The sequence below is a fragment of the Monodon monoceros genome, unplaced genomic scaffold (genome assembly GCF_005190385.1).
Source record: "Monodon monoceros isolate NGI ecotype Baffin Bay Population unplaced genomic scaffold, NGI_Narwhal_1 Super_Scaffold_5, whole genome shotgun sequence".
NCBI lineage: Eukaryota > Metazoa > Chordata > Mammalia > Artiodactyla > Monodontidae > Monodon > Monodon monoceros.
This window is the reverse complement of record NW_021703782.1, coordinates 113,231,252-113,246,332: the sequence shown is the minus strand read 5'-3', so window position 1 is coordinate 113,246,332 and position 15,081 is coordinate 113,231,252. Positions and strand designations below refer to the sequence as shown.

The 15,081-nt window shown below is 49.9% G+C and overlaps 1 protein-coding gene across 1 annotated transcript in view; it reads right to left on the bottom strand.

Annotated features, from left to right (window-relative positions):
* Window positions 1-15,081, bottom strand: part of CACNA1B (calcium voltage-gated channel subunit alpha1 B) — a 191,127-nt gene that overhangs the window by 126,791 nt on the left and 49,255 nt on the right. The window contains 4 exon segments of the mRNA XM_029202413.1: window positions 2,684-2,773; window positions 3,868-3,924; window positions 4,263-4,378; window positions 7,325-7,428. Coding sequence (XP_029058246.1) covers window positions 2,684-2,773; window positions 3,868-3,924; window positions 4,263-4,378; window positions 7,325-7,428 — 367 coding nt within the window.

Below are 15,081 nucleotides of genomic sequence, written 5' to 3'. Positions count from 1 at the left end.
CAACACACAAAGCGCCCGCCTGACGCCCCACCGCATCTCCAACATGCGTTGAAACCCAGCACTTCTGAACCGGATTCTGGACATCGTTCCCCAGAACGCACGTGTCCCAGGTCCCGTCCTCCCAGGGAGGGCTACTCTGGGGACACTTCCTGCAGAGCTGTCCTTGATGTCTCTCTCTTTCTCTCACACCCACGTCTGACCGGTCAGCAAATCCTGTGGGCTTGTCCTCAAAATAGATCTAGAATCCAACCACTTACCACCCCCGTGGCTGCCACCAGCCGCGGAGTCTTCATAGCGGCCTCCGACCTGGTCCTGCTCCTGCCCTCTCTGCACGGCAGTCTGTCCTCAGCGCCCCGCAGGAGCCAGAGGCTGCCTCCCCTCTGAAGACCACCCTGGCACCCAGAGTCCCCTGACCCGGTCATTTCCTCTCCTGCTGCCCCACCCCGCCCAGCCCAGCCCCCTCCACCTGGCCCCAGCCACACCGGCCTCCTGGACTCTCCTGCCTCAGGGTCCTCTCACCTGTCGTGGGGATGCTCCGTCTCCAGCTGAGCTGACTTGTTCACTTCCTTCAGCTTTTTACTCAAAGGCGACCTTTCCCGAGGCCATCTGCGGCCACTCTACTTAAAATTCCAACACCCCCCAGACCCTTCAAGCCCCACCTCCTTCTCTACTTTTTTTTCTTTTTCACACCTAGCACTGGAATGGAAACTCCAAAAAATGAAAGGCTTCTGCATCTTGCTTAGTGCCATAGCCCAATGCCTCAGGCACTTCCCAGCACGTCTGGGCACTTAGTAAATATCTGTTGAGTGAATGGACCAGCAAATAACTGAATACAGAAGAGATGAAAAGAATGTAAGAGAACTCTACATGCAGCTCTATGGAAACAAGTTAGAAAAGGCAACAAAATGGAAGATTTCCTAACAAAATATAATTTATAAAACTGGTCCAAGTTCTTGTCCTTTTTTAACTAGACGGGTTCACATTTTTATCTCACCTTTAAAGAACAGAAAATCTAGGTGTTATTTAAATTATTCCAAGCTATAGAAAAAGATTTTTTTAACTCTCCAATTCATTTTACAAAATCAGAAGAAAAACTCTAGGTGAAATAGGAACGGAGGGAACTCACATGATAAACTTGAAAAGAATTTAACAAAATTCAGATCCACAACATACATGGGTCTCTTATGAACAAACACAAACAACCCAATAGAAGATGTACAGAGTATACGAAGAGTCACCAACACCTAAATTTTAATGGGAAACAAACATTTAAAAAGAGGTTCAAAATCACTAGTAGTGAGTGAAGTGAGAATTAAAGTCCCCGTGAAATATCACTTTATAATCATTCAATTGCCCTCAAACTGGTAACAGTCAAAAGTAGCTGCAACGTCCAAGCAGGACGAGGGCAGATGTCTTCCTACCCTGTTGGTGGATGTGAATTCACAGCCCTTCTGGAGAGCAGTGTGGTGGCTGCCCTGAAGGTGCCAACACACCCCTCACCTCAGCAGCGCAGCTCCTGGGAACCCATCCCACGAGGGACAGAAAGCACTGGTGAGGAAGGACCGACGTTTATAGGGTTTGGGGGGTGGCTGATTACCTGACAGTGAATCCACGCCACGGAACACCACACAGCTACTTACAAGAGCGAACTCAAATCAGACCCACTGATGGGGAGGGGTTTCCAAGAGGCACTGATGAAAAAAATTTGTATGAAACTATTTCTGTAACATGAAAAGACCCCAAAACTCTACAACATGTATATGTGCCTGTGTGTGTGCGCGCGCACGCGCGCGTGTGTGTGTGTGTGTGTGTGTGTGTGTGTGAGTGTTATCGAGAAACAAGGAAGGGTAAACCCCAAGCTATTAACATGGGTTTACTGGGGACAAAGAAGGGGAAAGTGTAAACAAACAGATAAACAAATACACAAATGACTTATTAGAGAGGTCTGTATATAAACATAACAACATAATGGGAAGCAGCTCTTCCAACTCGAGTCCACTCAGGATCGCTGGAGAGCAAGGTGGTCTGTGCATGAAAAGCTGTCATTGCCAAGTGCTGGCCCCCCTCCCACACTGCCGAAGGTGGAGACCCAGGGCTGAGCCCCCCTTTGCCGCAGAATGCACAATGACAGGGCATTTAGCGCAAAGAGGCCTGGGCACTTCTGGTGCCAGACTTCTGGTACCAAGCTGAGAGGAGGTACTAAAACGATAAAAGATCAAAGAACCAGGTTCCCCTTTTACTGTTTGAGAAGCAGGGGATGAAGCCAAGGCCTCAGAGGCAGCAGACCCAAGGAACAGGGGAGATACACAGGGTTTAGAAGAGAGATGGCAAGAAACTTTCCATCCCTACAGAGTCAGTGACACACGCAGCCTCCGGCCTTGGGATGTGCCCAAGGGCTCCACGTCCACACAGGACAGCAGAGCCAAGAGCAGCCAGCAGCCAGCAGTGTACTGAAATGAATGAGCAAAAAGGAACTTCCAGGAGCTGTGCATGCAGCCCACCCCAAGGGCTGGCCCCAGGCAGAAATCCAGTACCAGGGCGCTGTACTTCCTACTGTCGGGTGGACACACACGGGGCTGGCTTACTTGGGGGGTGTGGGCGGTAGGGAAGGAGGGAAGCCGAGGCGACAGGGAGGGAGCGGGGCGCGCATTCCCCATGCAGTCACAGGCCCACCGAGACTCACCCACAGCACAGAGGTCTGCAAAACGGTCCTCCCCCTCCTCCGCGTGGATCAGGTCATTTCGGCTCTTCTTGGTGGCTGCTCTCTTCAACACTGCTTTAAACAAAGGGTGGGAGGGGGCGGCATGAGTCCGGGCCTCCAGATAACCTGCCTCAGGGCTGGGTGGTGCCCTTGTGGGCGGTGCCAGGAACCAGCAGCCTTTCCAGATCTCTCCTGAAGCTGAGGCTAAGGGAAGGCAGGACGATGCCTGGCCCCCATGGGCCCCTCTCGGTCTTCAGAGCAAAAGGGACAAAGGGATTTTGAGGTTGGGTCCTGCCTGTCCTTCTCTCCACGATGATGCCCACAGGGAAGGCCTGGCTACCATGGAAACCAGGAAACCTCCATGTGGGACAGGGACAGGGCTGCAGCCGGCTGACCCAACGGCCCACACTCCAAGGCCAGGTGAGACCAGAGAAGTCAGGTCAAGGCCGCAGAGGGCCCAGCACAGACTGCTCAAGGCCCCAGGTGTGGGCCCAGGTGTGGCCCCAGGTGTGGGCCCAGGTGAGACCGCAACATGCGTGGCCATGCTGTCTGGCCCTGTCCTGAGCAGCAGGTGTGAAGAGAGAGCAGCCTTCCTGCCACCGGGTCTGTGCTGGCCCCCGTCCCTGCCCCCGTGGCCCCAGGCTGTGCCAGGGGTCTTTCTACAGCAATCTGGGGGCATCTCCCTGAGCCCTGCGGACAGATACAGCTTGGATTAAACCAGCAGTTTTCAAGCTTGTAGAAGCAGCGCTGTGCAACAGAACTTTCTACGATGACTTGAAACGTGCGGAGACTGAGGATCTGGATTTTCACTTTTGTTTCATTGTAACATACGCACCTGCAAGCTCACACAGTCACGTGTCAGCTGTCAGCTGCCACGCTGGAAAACCCAGCTCTCAGCACAGGCTCCCGTGACCCCCAGGCTGAGCCCACTGCCCGCGATGCCCACTCTGGTCCATGGCACGCAGCCCCCCAGGAGCGTGCAGCTGACCCTCCCAGGGCCTGCCTCCAGAAAGGCCCCGCCCAGGACCATGTTAAGCGACCAACGTGCAGGCACCTGGCTGAGCAGAAGGCATCACGCCTCACATGCAAGCGTGCACACGTGTCACTGCCCGCCCAGCCACCAAAGCCCCGTGGCCAGGCAAGGAGTGCGGACAGCGGTCACCTACCATCGAGAGGGGACTTCTCCTCTGCGTTCTTGTCCTCCTCGGCCAGCATGACTTCCTCTGTGAGTGAGACACAGCCTCAGGCCAGAGCCCTCCTGTCCCCACCCCGACCAGGGCTCGTCCCCCAGGAACACAGCAGGAAGGAGGTGAGACCCTGCCTTCTCGGCCCTCACGCTTCCCGAAGCCGGCAGGGCCCGTGGCTGAGCTTGTCCCACCGACACACACCCCTTGATGGGGTCCACAGACAGCGCCCTGGGAAGAGGGCCTGGCTTGCTCCACCTCACAAGTCGCCCTCCCGAGGGCAGCCCCCGCCCCAGGTGAGCTTGGCCCTGGGAGGGTCCGGGGAGGAGGAGCCAGCAAAGGCCAGGCCAGGAGCACCACGCAGCCCCTGTCCTCACCGGCCTTGAAGATCCACTCCAGGTACCCGTTGAGCTCCCGCTCGATCTGCTGCTGCCGGCGGAGCTTCAGGAAGGCCCGGCGGTTCTCCACCCGCTCGCGCTCCTTGGCGAACTCCCTGTGATGGGCGAGGCCGCAGCAGGAAGCAGAGCAGGTGGGTGTGAGCATGCCCCCAGGCCCCCCGTGTGCGGCCAGAGGCACAGGGACTCACTCAGGAGGAGGCCGGGGCGGGGGGGGGGGGGGGGGGGGGGGGGGGGGGAAGCAGGCCACGGGCCACCCCTCCGGGTGCCTCCATCACCCGGCCTTTCCCCCCCTCCCCAGCACTTAACAGGCCCAGGTGAGCCCTCCCTCCTCAGGCTCCTGCAGCTCGTAGGGACAGCGCCTCCGCGCCCAGAGAGGGGCTCCAGAGGGCAGGGACAATTCCACCTCCCCCTGGCCTAGAGCAGGCCTGGGCATGCACCCTCCGAGTGCCGGGCCCTGTCATCTGGACAGAGACGCTACAGAGAGCTTCTGGACAACAATCCCCCAGAGCAGAACTTCCACTTTGTTTCTTCTGCTGGTTCAGACCCAGAGCCTTTGCTAGAAGGCGGAGGGACGGGCAGGCACTGGATCGGCTCAGGGCAGCCAGAGATGACAGGGAGACATTCTAGAATCACCCAGCTCCTCAGCCAAACCACTGAGGCTCTTCTGCCCTCCTGGGCCCTCAGCACCACAGCCCCAGTCTCCCAGCCAAGCTTAGAAGTCAAGAGGCTCAAAAGGCCAGAAGGAAGCCATTCACACACACACTGGCACAAGAGCGCGTGCCCACGCACAGACACACGCACACGCGCACACACCTTAGCTCAGGTCCCCAGAGGGCAGGCAGGCACACCCTCAGGGCAAAACAGCAATGCCTGTTCTCTGCCGAGCGAGCGAGAGCGGCTGTCTCTCCCCCAGGAGGAGCAGCTTCTGGGCTTGGCAGAGGGGGCGGGCCCGGCAGGCCTGGCTCCTGTCACGCAGCCACGGTGAGAGGGAGAGCTTGGCTCCGACCAGGATGGACCCCAAGCCTGAGACTGGTGTCCACCAGGGCCTGAGCTGCTGCAACCCTGGCAATGAGAGGAGACGGCTCCCACCTGGACCTCTCTGCAGGAATCTGCAGGAACGCAGGGCCCCTCGCAGTCTCCCCACCAGGCCAGCGCCATCAACCACACCGGAGGGCAGGAGGGCCTGGGGGTGGCAGTGGGGCGTGACCATACTGCCCGGTTGGCCGAGAGCTGCCAGCAGAAACTCGCTGCAGTGACCAAGGCCTGGCCGCCGGGCAGCCACTGCTCAGGAGGCGGCTGGCTGTGGCCCGCCCTCCCCAGGCTTTGGCCCCACTGGGAGGAAGAGCTGCGAGAGGAACCACCGATTCTGCTTCTCTGGGCACTGGGAGGGTGAGAGCCCGGGGCGTGGCGGGGAGCAAGGCTGAACCAGCTCCAGGCTGGCCCGTTGGCAGCCCTCCTCCAGATATGGCAGAGCCACACGTTGTGTGCTGACCACTGGCCTGAGGGGCCGCGCAGTCTCCAGCCTCCCCAAGGCTGGCAGAGAACCCTGGGGCCCCGCTGCTGGAGCTGGAGGCCAGAGGGAGGGCTCAGCTGAGCTCATTAGGAAAATCAGCCCGTATCGGCTGGTCCCCAGAGGCAACGATGCCCACAGGTTGGGGCAGGGCTGGGAAACACAAAGTTCGGGGCCCCTCACCCAGTCTCCGCTGCTACCCCTGCTTCTTTCTCACGTTCTCCGGAGTAAGGTGGAGCAGGACCCACTCGTGTCCCGCCAGCCTCCCCGCCACACGGCCCAGCACGGGGCCCGCCCTCCTCACGAGTCTGGCCCCCGGCCAAGCTCCCACACGTGGCAGCCCCAGCTCTGAGCATCGCAGACACCACACCCTCTGTGCCTCCGCCCCAACAATTCTATGCATGGGAGACGCTCCCCTCTCCTTGCCAAGCTCATTCCTGTCCCCTCTGGGCCTCAGCTGAGCTGCCCCTTCCCCAGGAGCCTTCTCTGAGCCCCAGGCCTCCCTTGGCTTCCCCATCCCAGCTCGGACCACAGCTCCCCCCGCCGCCCCGACTAGGCGTTCTCATCGGCCCCCTGTGCTGTGGGCCTGCCTGCTCCCGGCGGAGGCGCTTAGAAAGACACACTACTAACAGTCAGAGTCTTACAGGAGGGGCCAAGGCAGGAACACGTGCCAGAGCCAGGGCACAGAGCCCTTGGGCCCAGCCACTGTCCTCTCTGCGGCTGTTCCTTTCCAGACCAATATGATAGCTGCCCCCTGAGTCACGACCTCAGGAGCCTTGGGCCTGAGCAGGAATCTTCAAGGCGGGTGGAATGGAAACTTTCCCCTCCAGCCCTACAGCGAATCTGATGCTCAGGTGGGGGCAGGGAGGCAGGCCAGCCCAATGCCCTCTCCCTCTGTCTACACAGCTTCCTCGGCCCCAGACAAGGGCAGGAGCCCCAAATACCAGCCCTGGTTGTTCCCTGAAGCCAACAGCACTTCCTTGGTCCTCGGCCCGATGCAGGACAGGAGGGCACTATGGGCCACAGGTGTGCTACACCTCACTACCCATGAAGGTAGGAAGCACCTTTCTCCAGGAGGGACCCCAGCACTGCATCCTCCCTTGTCTTCTGCTGGAGGTCAGCAGGGACAGGTGACCAGAGAGGCGAGGCAAGCCAGGGGTCAGGGCTGGGGTGGAGACCCAAGGCCGCTCCATTCCTTCTCCAGTGTCACACAGAAGGGCTCTCTTGTCCCCAGGGCTGCTCAGAAACCGCACCACGAACCCAGATAAGAGGCAGCAGCAGCCCCTCCCCTGACTCCGAGGCCGGGGTGAAGGCCAAGAGCTAGGGGTAAGGAGGCCAGGGCCAGGGACCACCAAGGGAGAGGTCAGAATGGTAGCACCAAGGACAGGCTGGCTAGAGCTCAGGACGCTGGGAATGACCATCCCAGGGCCAGGCCAAGCCTCGCCTCCCCCACACAGGCCGTGTCCAGTCCCATCTGCCCCCTCCCCGGCCTGCGAACACAGAGGTAGCACGCAACCGCACGGCCGCTTACCCCGAGAGCACGCCCAGCACCAGGTTGAGCATGAAGAAGGAGCCGATGACGATGAGGGGCAGGAAGTAGAGCCAGTTCCAGGTGTTGCCAGCCGCGTCGTTGGTCTGGAAGCAAGAGGAGATGTGCAGGACGGTGGGCAGGACAGAGCCCTGGCCACAGAAGCTCCCCGGCCCTTCTCACACACCGGCAGAGTCCAAGTGCAGGCGGGTCCAGACAGGTAATCCAGGCAGGACCCACCATCACGCCTGCCTGCCCTTGCCCCACAGAGCCCCCCTCTGGGGCTGGGGCCCCCAAAGCACCAAGGAGCTTCATGCTCCTGGCCACTGCTAGCAACAATGAAAAGCCCGGGAGTAGTCCCAGGGGGCCAAGGACTGCCCCAGGTATCCCGCCTGGACACCTCCCCTCTGCTTCCCAGGCTGCTGGACACACCAGGCAGCTCCAAAGACACTCCTCCTTTGTGAAGCCCACGGACCCCAAGGCCCAAGTCTGATCTTCTTTTTGTCTCCTGCAGTTTCCACAGCTCAGAGCAGTAAGCCCTGTGCCGCATTCCCCCGTCAACGGCAAGCCCACAGGTCCCCAGGGAAGAGCTGGGCCTAAGACAGAACCCAGCACCAGGGCCTGGTCTAAATAACCAAATGCAAAAGGTCTTCCCAGACCTTTTGATTTTTAGAGCACAGTGCACAAAAGGGTGAGGCCCTCTGAGTCCAATTCATTTCCACTGTCGTTTTGTTTTCAGGGGCCCCCCGTCGACCCAGCTGAGAGGGATGGAGAGCCTATTTCTCCCCACGAGTCTGGTGCTAGAAGTGAACCAAGAGGGGTGGGTGTTGTGGGCAGGTGACCACCTGGCCCCTCTGCTCCTCTCTTCAGAGGCGGCTCACAAGCCAAGGGCCAGGGCCCTGAGCAGGAGAGAGGCAGGAAGACGGCCCGGCACTGCCCTGAGGCTGGGGCTGATCTCCAGGTGCTGCTGTCAGAATTCCTGCCCTCCACCGTCTGCTGGCCTAGGCAGATTTGCGGACTCTACGCCCGCCAGTCCTGAGTCCGCTGGACTGCCTGCCACTTGTGGCTTCTGATTCCTGGACCCTGATTCCAGGCTGGCCGCTGAGACCCCCGAGCCTTGACCAGAACAGACACTCAGACCCCCAGCTCTACGTCTGCCAGTGTTCCCAGACCACACCTCTGCCAGCCCCACATGCAACTCTGACCAACGGGCTAAGATGGCCACCAAAGCCGCCAATCTCCCCGAAGGGCACCCTCAAAACCTGCCTCCTTCTGGGAAAAAGGAGAGATGTGCTGCCGTGGCCCCAGCTCCCCTCACCTACTCGAGGACTTGGCTCCTGCAGTCTCCCTCTGATGGACCGTTCCCATCAGTAGCCAAAGCACCCTACTGTCTTCTTAAAAAACAAGACAAAACAAACAAGGACTTGCACTTCTGGGAAGATGGAGTGGACATACTCTTCCCTATTTCTCCCATTGAGTACAATTAACAGCCTGGACATTACATCTAGAGCAAATGTATATTTCACAGAAGACTCTGAAAAGTGGAGAAAAGAAAGCAGATGAGCTGGGACCTCCGGACCCATGGTGAGTTCCCTGTGTTTTTGTTTTGTTTTTGCCTCATATATCCCAGACCTGGGGCTTTAAAAAAGCCTACAACCTGGAAATGCCAAGAGACACAGACAAAAAATACACCAACAAAAGCCAGCACTCTCTCTCTCTAACCAAAGGGCCAGGAAGGGGGGCAAGGCAGACAATAACTGCACTACTCCAGCCAAACAGGGCGGAAAAAAACTGTGGTGAAACTTCCATCCCTGCCAGCAAAGACCCAGGAGGGAGCCTAGGCGACCACCCTCCCCAGACTGTAATGAGGTGACCAACCTCCCTACACTCCCAAACCACAGAGATGTCAGAGAACGACAAGCAGGGAGGTGGGACGTCCTCCTCGACAGATGGTTGATGAGGCCCCCATCCCACCCCACCTCTGTGGTATCAGTGGAGACACACGGGGAGCCTGGACTTCCACCCCCACGTGACAGTAATAAGACACACCACCCCCTCCCCACTGAGGTGCTGCCAGAAAGTCAGACTTTCACCACCACCCAGTACCGAGGCCACACACCCCCCCACCCACACAGTGGGCAGAGACCACGTGGAGAGCAGAAACGAGGCACACAAAACCTTCCCAACCAGGTAGGTACCCTAGAGGCAAGTGGGGAGCCAGAACTACCATCCCGCTCAGCAGTATGGAGAAGACCCCTCAGTGTGCCAACAGAGGCCAGGTGCGGAAACTTTCCAGCCTTCTACTCCCACCTTGCAGTAGCAAGGAAGCAACCCCTGCTTCCAGTGACAGAATGGTCAGAGGAAGCCAGCTAAAACAGAGGGCTTAAGTCAGATCCAGGGTCCCAGGACACAAAGCCAAAAATGTCCAGTTTTCAACTGACATCCATTTGCCATACCAAGAACCAGGAGGAACACAAACTGAACAAAAACAGACAATTGACAGATGCTGCGATGGTTAATTCTATGTGTCAACTTGACTGGGCCATGCGGTGCCCAGATATTTAGCCAAACGTTATTCTGGGTGGTTCTGCAAGTGTGTTTTTGGATGACATTAACATTTTAATTGATAAAGTAAAGCAGATTGCCCTCCATAATGTGGTGGACCACGTACAATCAGTTGAAGGCCTGAACAGAACAACAAACTGACCCTCTTCCAAGTAAGAGAAAGTTCTCTATAAGAGAATTCCGACTTCATCTGTACCATTGGCACTATTGGGTCTCCAACTACTGGCTTTCAGACTGAAACTGCACCATAGCATCTCCTGGGTCTTGAGCCTGCCAGCCCAAGTTTACTGCAGATTTGCACTTGCCAGCCTCCATAATCACATGAGCCAATTCCTAATAATAAATCTCTTTTTTTTTTTAATCTCTCTCTGTCTCACACACACACACATCACACACACATCCTATTGGTTTTATTTCTCTGGAGAACCCTGCCTGATATAGATTGCCAACACTAAGATGACAGAGGTGATAGAAGTATCTGACAAAGATTTTAAAGCAGCCACCATAAAAATGTTTCAGAGGGTAACTGTATACACACTTGAAACACATGAAAAAATAGAAAGTCTCAACAAAGAAATAGTATCATCAAATAAATAAAAGATACAAAGAAGAACAAAATTGAAAATTTAGAACTGAAAAATACAATAATCAAAATTAAAATCTCAATGGAAGGGCACAACAACAGAATAAAGACAACAAAGGAAAGAATCAGTAAGTGGTAAAAGAGAATAATAGAAATTATCCAATCTAACAGAGAGAAAGAAAATAGACTTAAAAAACAAAAATCAAACAAGTAAGAAAAAACAGAGCAGAGCCTCAAGAACCTAGGGAACTATGAGAGAATATTTGACATTCCTGTTTCAGAGTAGCAGAGTACAGGAGAAAGAAGAGAAGGCTGAACAGTATTCAAAGAAATGATAGCTGAAAACTCCCAAATTTGGCAAGAGACATAAACCTACAGATTCAAGAAGCTGAGTGAATACCATACAGAACAAACTCAAAGAAATCCACACGACATTTCATTGTCAAACCACGGGAAACTAAAGATAAATTAAAAATCTTGAAAGTGGCAAGAGAAAAAGGGCACCTTACTTACAAAGGGAAACAATTCAAAAGATTTCTCATCATAAAGTATGGAGGTCAGAATGAAGTGGCACGATATTTTTCAGGTTCTGAGAGAAAAAAAAACTGTCAACAGACACCTACACCCATCAAAAATATCCTTCAGGGATGAAGGGAACATCAAGACATTCTCATAATAAAAACAGGGAAACTGGGAGAATCTGTCACCCGCAGATCTACCCTAAGAGAATGACTAACGAAAGTCTCTAAGCAGAAAGGAAATGATTAAAAAAGGAATTGTTAACCATTAGGAAGGAAGAAAGAACAATGAAAAGAGTAAAAATAGGGGTAAATAGATTTTATTTGTCCTTTTGAGTTTCCTAAATCATGTTTGACAGTGGAAGCAAAACTTATAACACGCTATGATGTGGTTATAAACATATGTAGAGGAAATGTTTAAGATAATTGTATTATAAATGGGGGAGGGTAAAGAGATATAAAGAAGGTAAGGTGTATATACTTCACTTGAGCTGGTACAATTATGACACCAGTAGACTGGAATAAGATATAGAGCAACCACTAAAAGACCAAACAGAGATATACTCAAAAACAACTAGATAAATCAAAATGGAATTTTTTCAAAAGTTCAAGTAATACACAAGAAGGTAGGAAAAAGAAAACAAAGAAACAAAACAACAGAACAAACAGTAAACAAAAAATAAATAAATAAAATGGCAGATGTGAGCTCTAACATATCAATAATTACATTACATGTAAATGGTCTGAATACACCAATTAAAAGACAAAGATTGGCTAGTGACTTTAAAAACATGACCCACCTATGTTTTATCTATAAGAAATTCACTTCAAATATAACAATTTAGGTAGGTTGAAAGTGAAATATGGAAAAAGAAGTATCATATAAACATAAATCAAATTAAAACTGTAGTGGCTATATTAATATCAGAAAATAAATATCAGACAAAGTAGACATCAGAACAAAAAAAATTTCACTAGAGACACAGAGGAACATATACAGGTTTCCCCCACTATTTGAAAGCAGTGCGTTCCTGTGAAACCTTTCCTAAGCCACAAAGGCATAAAGCAAAGAAACAATCACCATAGGACACATCAGCTAACACATACAGAAAATAAGATAAAACACAGATGCTCACAGATACAATAGAGCTATGGCGATATGATGCTGAGACGCTGAGTGTAGTTCCCAGGGAAGGAGCTTGGCAGTGCCACTCTTGCTGCTTGGGGTGCACACTGCCTTTATAATGGCTCACTGTAAAGCAAATGTTGAACACTATTTTCTCTTTTCACCTTTTTTCATAAAAGCATAAATCTTCCACGGATTTCTTTTGGTTAGTGGAAACAGGTATTAATGTAGGTCTTTCATAAAAGTGAAGTGGCATTAAGAGAACTTTTGAAAAGTGGGGGATACATTATAACGATAAAAGGGTAAATTCATCAAGAAGACATAGCAGTTCTAAATGTGTACATGCCTAACAAATGAGCTATAACATATGTGAAGCAAAAACTGAGAGAACTGAAAGGAGAAACAGACAAATGCATAATTATAGCTGGAAACTTCAACACCTCTCTCTCAAAAATTGATAAGACAACTAGACAGAAAATCAGCAAGGATATAAAAGAGCTCACCATCATCCAACAGGATGTATAATTGACATTTATACACATAATACACAACAACACATTATATACACATTCTTTTCAAGTGTCCACAAGACATATATGAAAATAGACCATATCCTGAGCCATAAAACAAGTGTCAATAAATTTAAAAGAACTGAATTTTTTTCAAATTTAGCATATCCTCTAACCATAATAGAATCAAACCAGAGACAAATAACAGAAATATAATAGAAAACTCTCCAAACACAAAGTAAACAAACAATTCTAAATAATCCATGGATCAAAGAGGAAGTCTCAAGGGAAATTTAAAAATACATTGAACTGAATGAAAATGAAAATACAAGATATCAAATTTGAAAGACACAGCTAAAGCAGTTCTAAAAAGGAAATTTATAGCACTAAGTACGTACATTACAAAAGAGGGAAAGTCTCAAATCAATAATCTAAACTTCCACCACAAGCAAAGGAAGAGCAAAACAAACCCAAATCAAGTAGAAGAAAGTAAACAGTAAAGATAAAAGCAGAAATCAACAAAGTTGAAAATGCAAACAATAGAAAAAATCAATTTTTGAAAAAGTTTGTTCTTTGAAAAAAGTTAAATTGACATACCTCTGGCAATACTGACTAAGAAAAAAAGAGAGAAGACACAACTTATCAATATCAATAATGAAACAGGGGATTTCACTACAGGACCAACAAACATCAAAAGGATAATGAAGGAATACTGCAAACAACTCTCTATACATTTGACAACATGGATGAAATGGATCAATTTCTCCAAAAACACAAACTACTACAACTCACCCAATACAAAATAGGTAAATAGTCCAATAACTATTGAGGAAAGTGATATTGTGATTTTAAAACTTCCCCTACAAAAGGACAGACACATTGGTCAATGAAATAGAATTGATGATCTATAAATACACCCTTACATTTATGATGAGTTGATTTTTTTAACAAGGGTGCCAAGCCAATTCAATGGGGAAAGGATAGTCTTTTCAACAAATGGTGCTGGGACAAGTGGATATCCACAGGCCAAAGAATGAAATTGGATCCCTACCTCATGCCATATACAAAAATTAAATCAAAATGGATCATAGACCTAAATATTACCAGCCAAAATGAGAAAACATAGGAGTAAATTTTCATGACTTTGATTAGGTAATGGACTCTTAGATACTACACCAAAAGTACAAAGTGAAAACAAAAACAGAAAAAAATGGACTTCATCAAAATAAAAATGTTTTTTACTTCAAATGATACCATCAAGAAAGTGAAATGATAACACACATAATGTGACAAAATATTTGCAAATAATCTGAAATATCTGGTAAGGGTCTAGTGTCCATAATATATAAAGAAACCTTATAGGTCAATAATAAAATGACAAATAACCCAATTTTTAAATGGGCAAAGGATATGAATACATATTTCTCCAAAGAAGATACATAAATGGTGCAATAAGCATATAAAAGATGCTCTACATCATACGTCATTAGGGAAATGCAAATCAAAGATGAAATTAAATACCACTTCACTCTATGGTTGGTTGGTTAAAATTAAAATTAAATTGTAATTTTACTAGGATGATTAAAATTAAAAAGATAGACAACAAGTGTTGGTGAGGATGTGGACAATTTGGAACACTTGTGCATTCCTGGTGGGGATGTAAAATGTTGCAACCACTTTGGAAACCAGTTTGGCAGTTCTTCAAAAGGTTAAATATGGAGTTACCATATGACCCAGAAATTCCACTCCTAGGTGTACACCTAAGAGAAATGAACATATTCCACACAAAAATTTGTACACAAATGTTTATAGCAGGATTATTCATAATGTAAAAAAATGGAAACAACCCAAATGTCCATCAACCAATGAAATACAAACAAAAGATGGTATATCCACACAATGGAACCATATTTGATAATAAAAGCAATGAAATACTGATACTTGCTACAACATGGATGGACCTTAGAAACACAAAATCCCACATATTGTATGAGTCCATTTGTATGAAATGTCTGGAATAGGCAAATATAAAGAGACAGAAATATATTAGTGGTTCCAGAGGCTGGGGATGGAGGAATGGGAAGTGACTACTAATGGGTACAGGGTTTCTTTTCTGGTTGATGAAAATCTTCGAAGATGAGTAATGGTAATGGTTGCACAGTCCTGTGCACACACAGAAAGCACTGAGCCATTCACCACTTTGTGAATTTCATGGTAGGTGAATAAAAATAAAAGTGCGATATGAAAAAGTAAAAATAAAAGAAATCTCTAGGCCCAGATTATAGAATTCTACCAAACATTTAAAAAATAATTAACGCCACTTATGCACAATCTCTCCTAGAAAAATAGAAGAGGAGTCTCAATTCATTTTATAAAGCTTGTGCTACCCTGAAAACAAAACCAGGCAAAGATGAAAGAAAGAAAGAAAGAAAGAAAGAAAGAAAGAAAGAAAGAAAGAA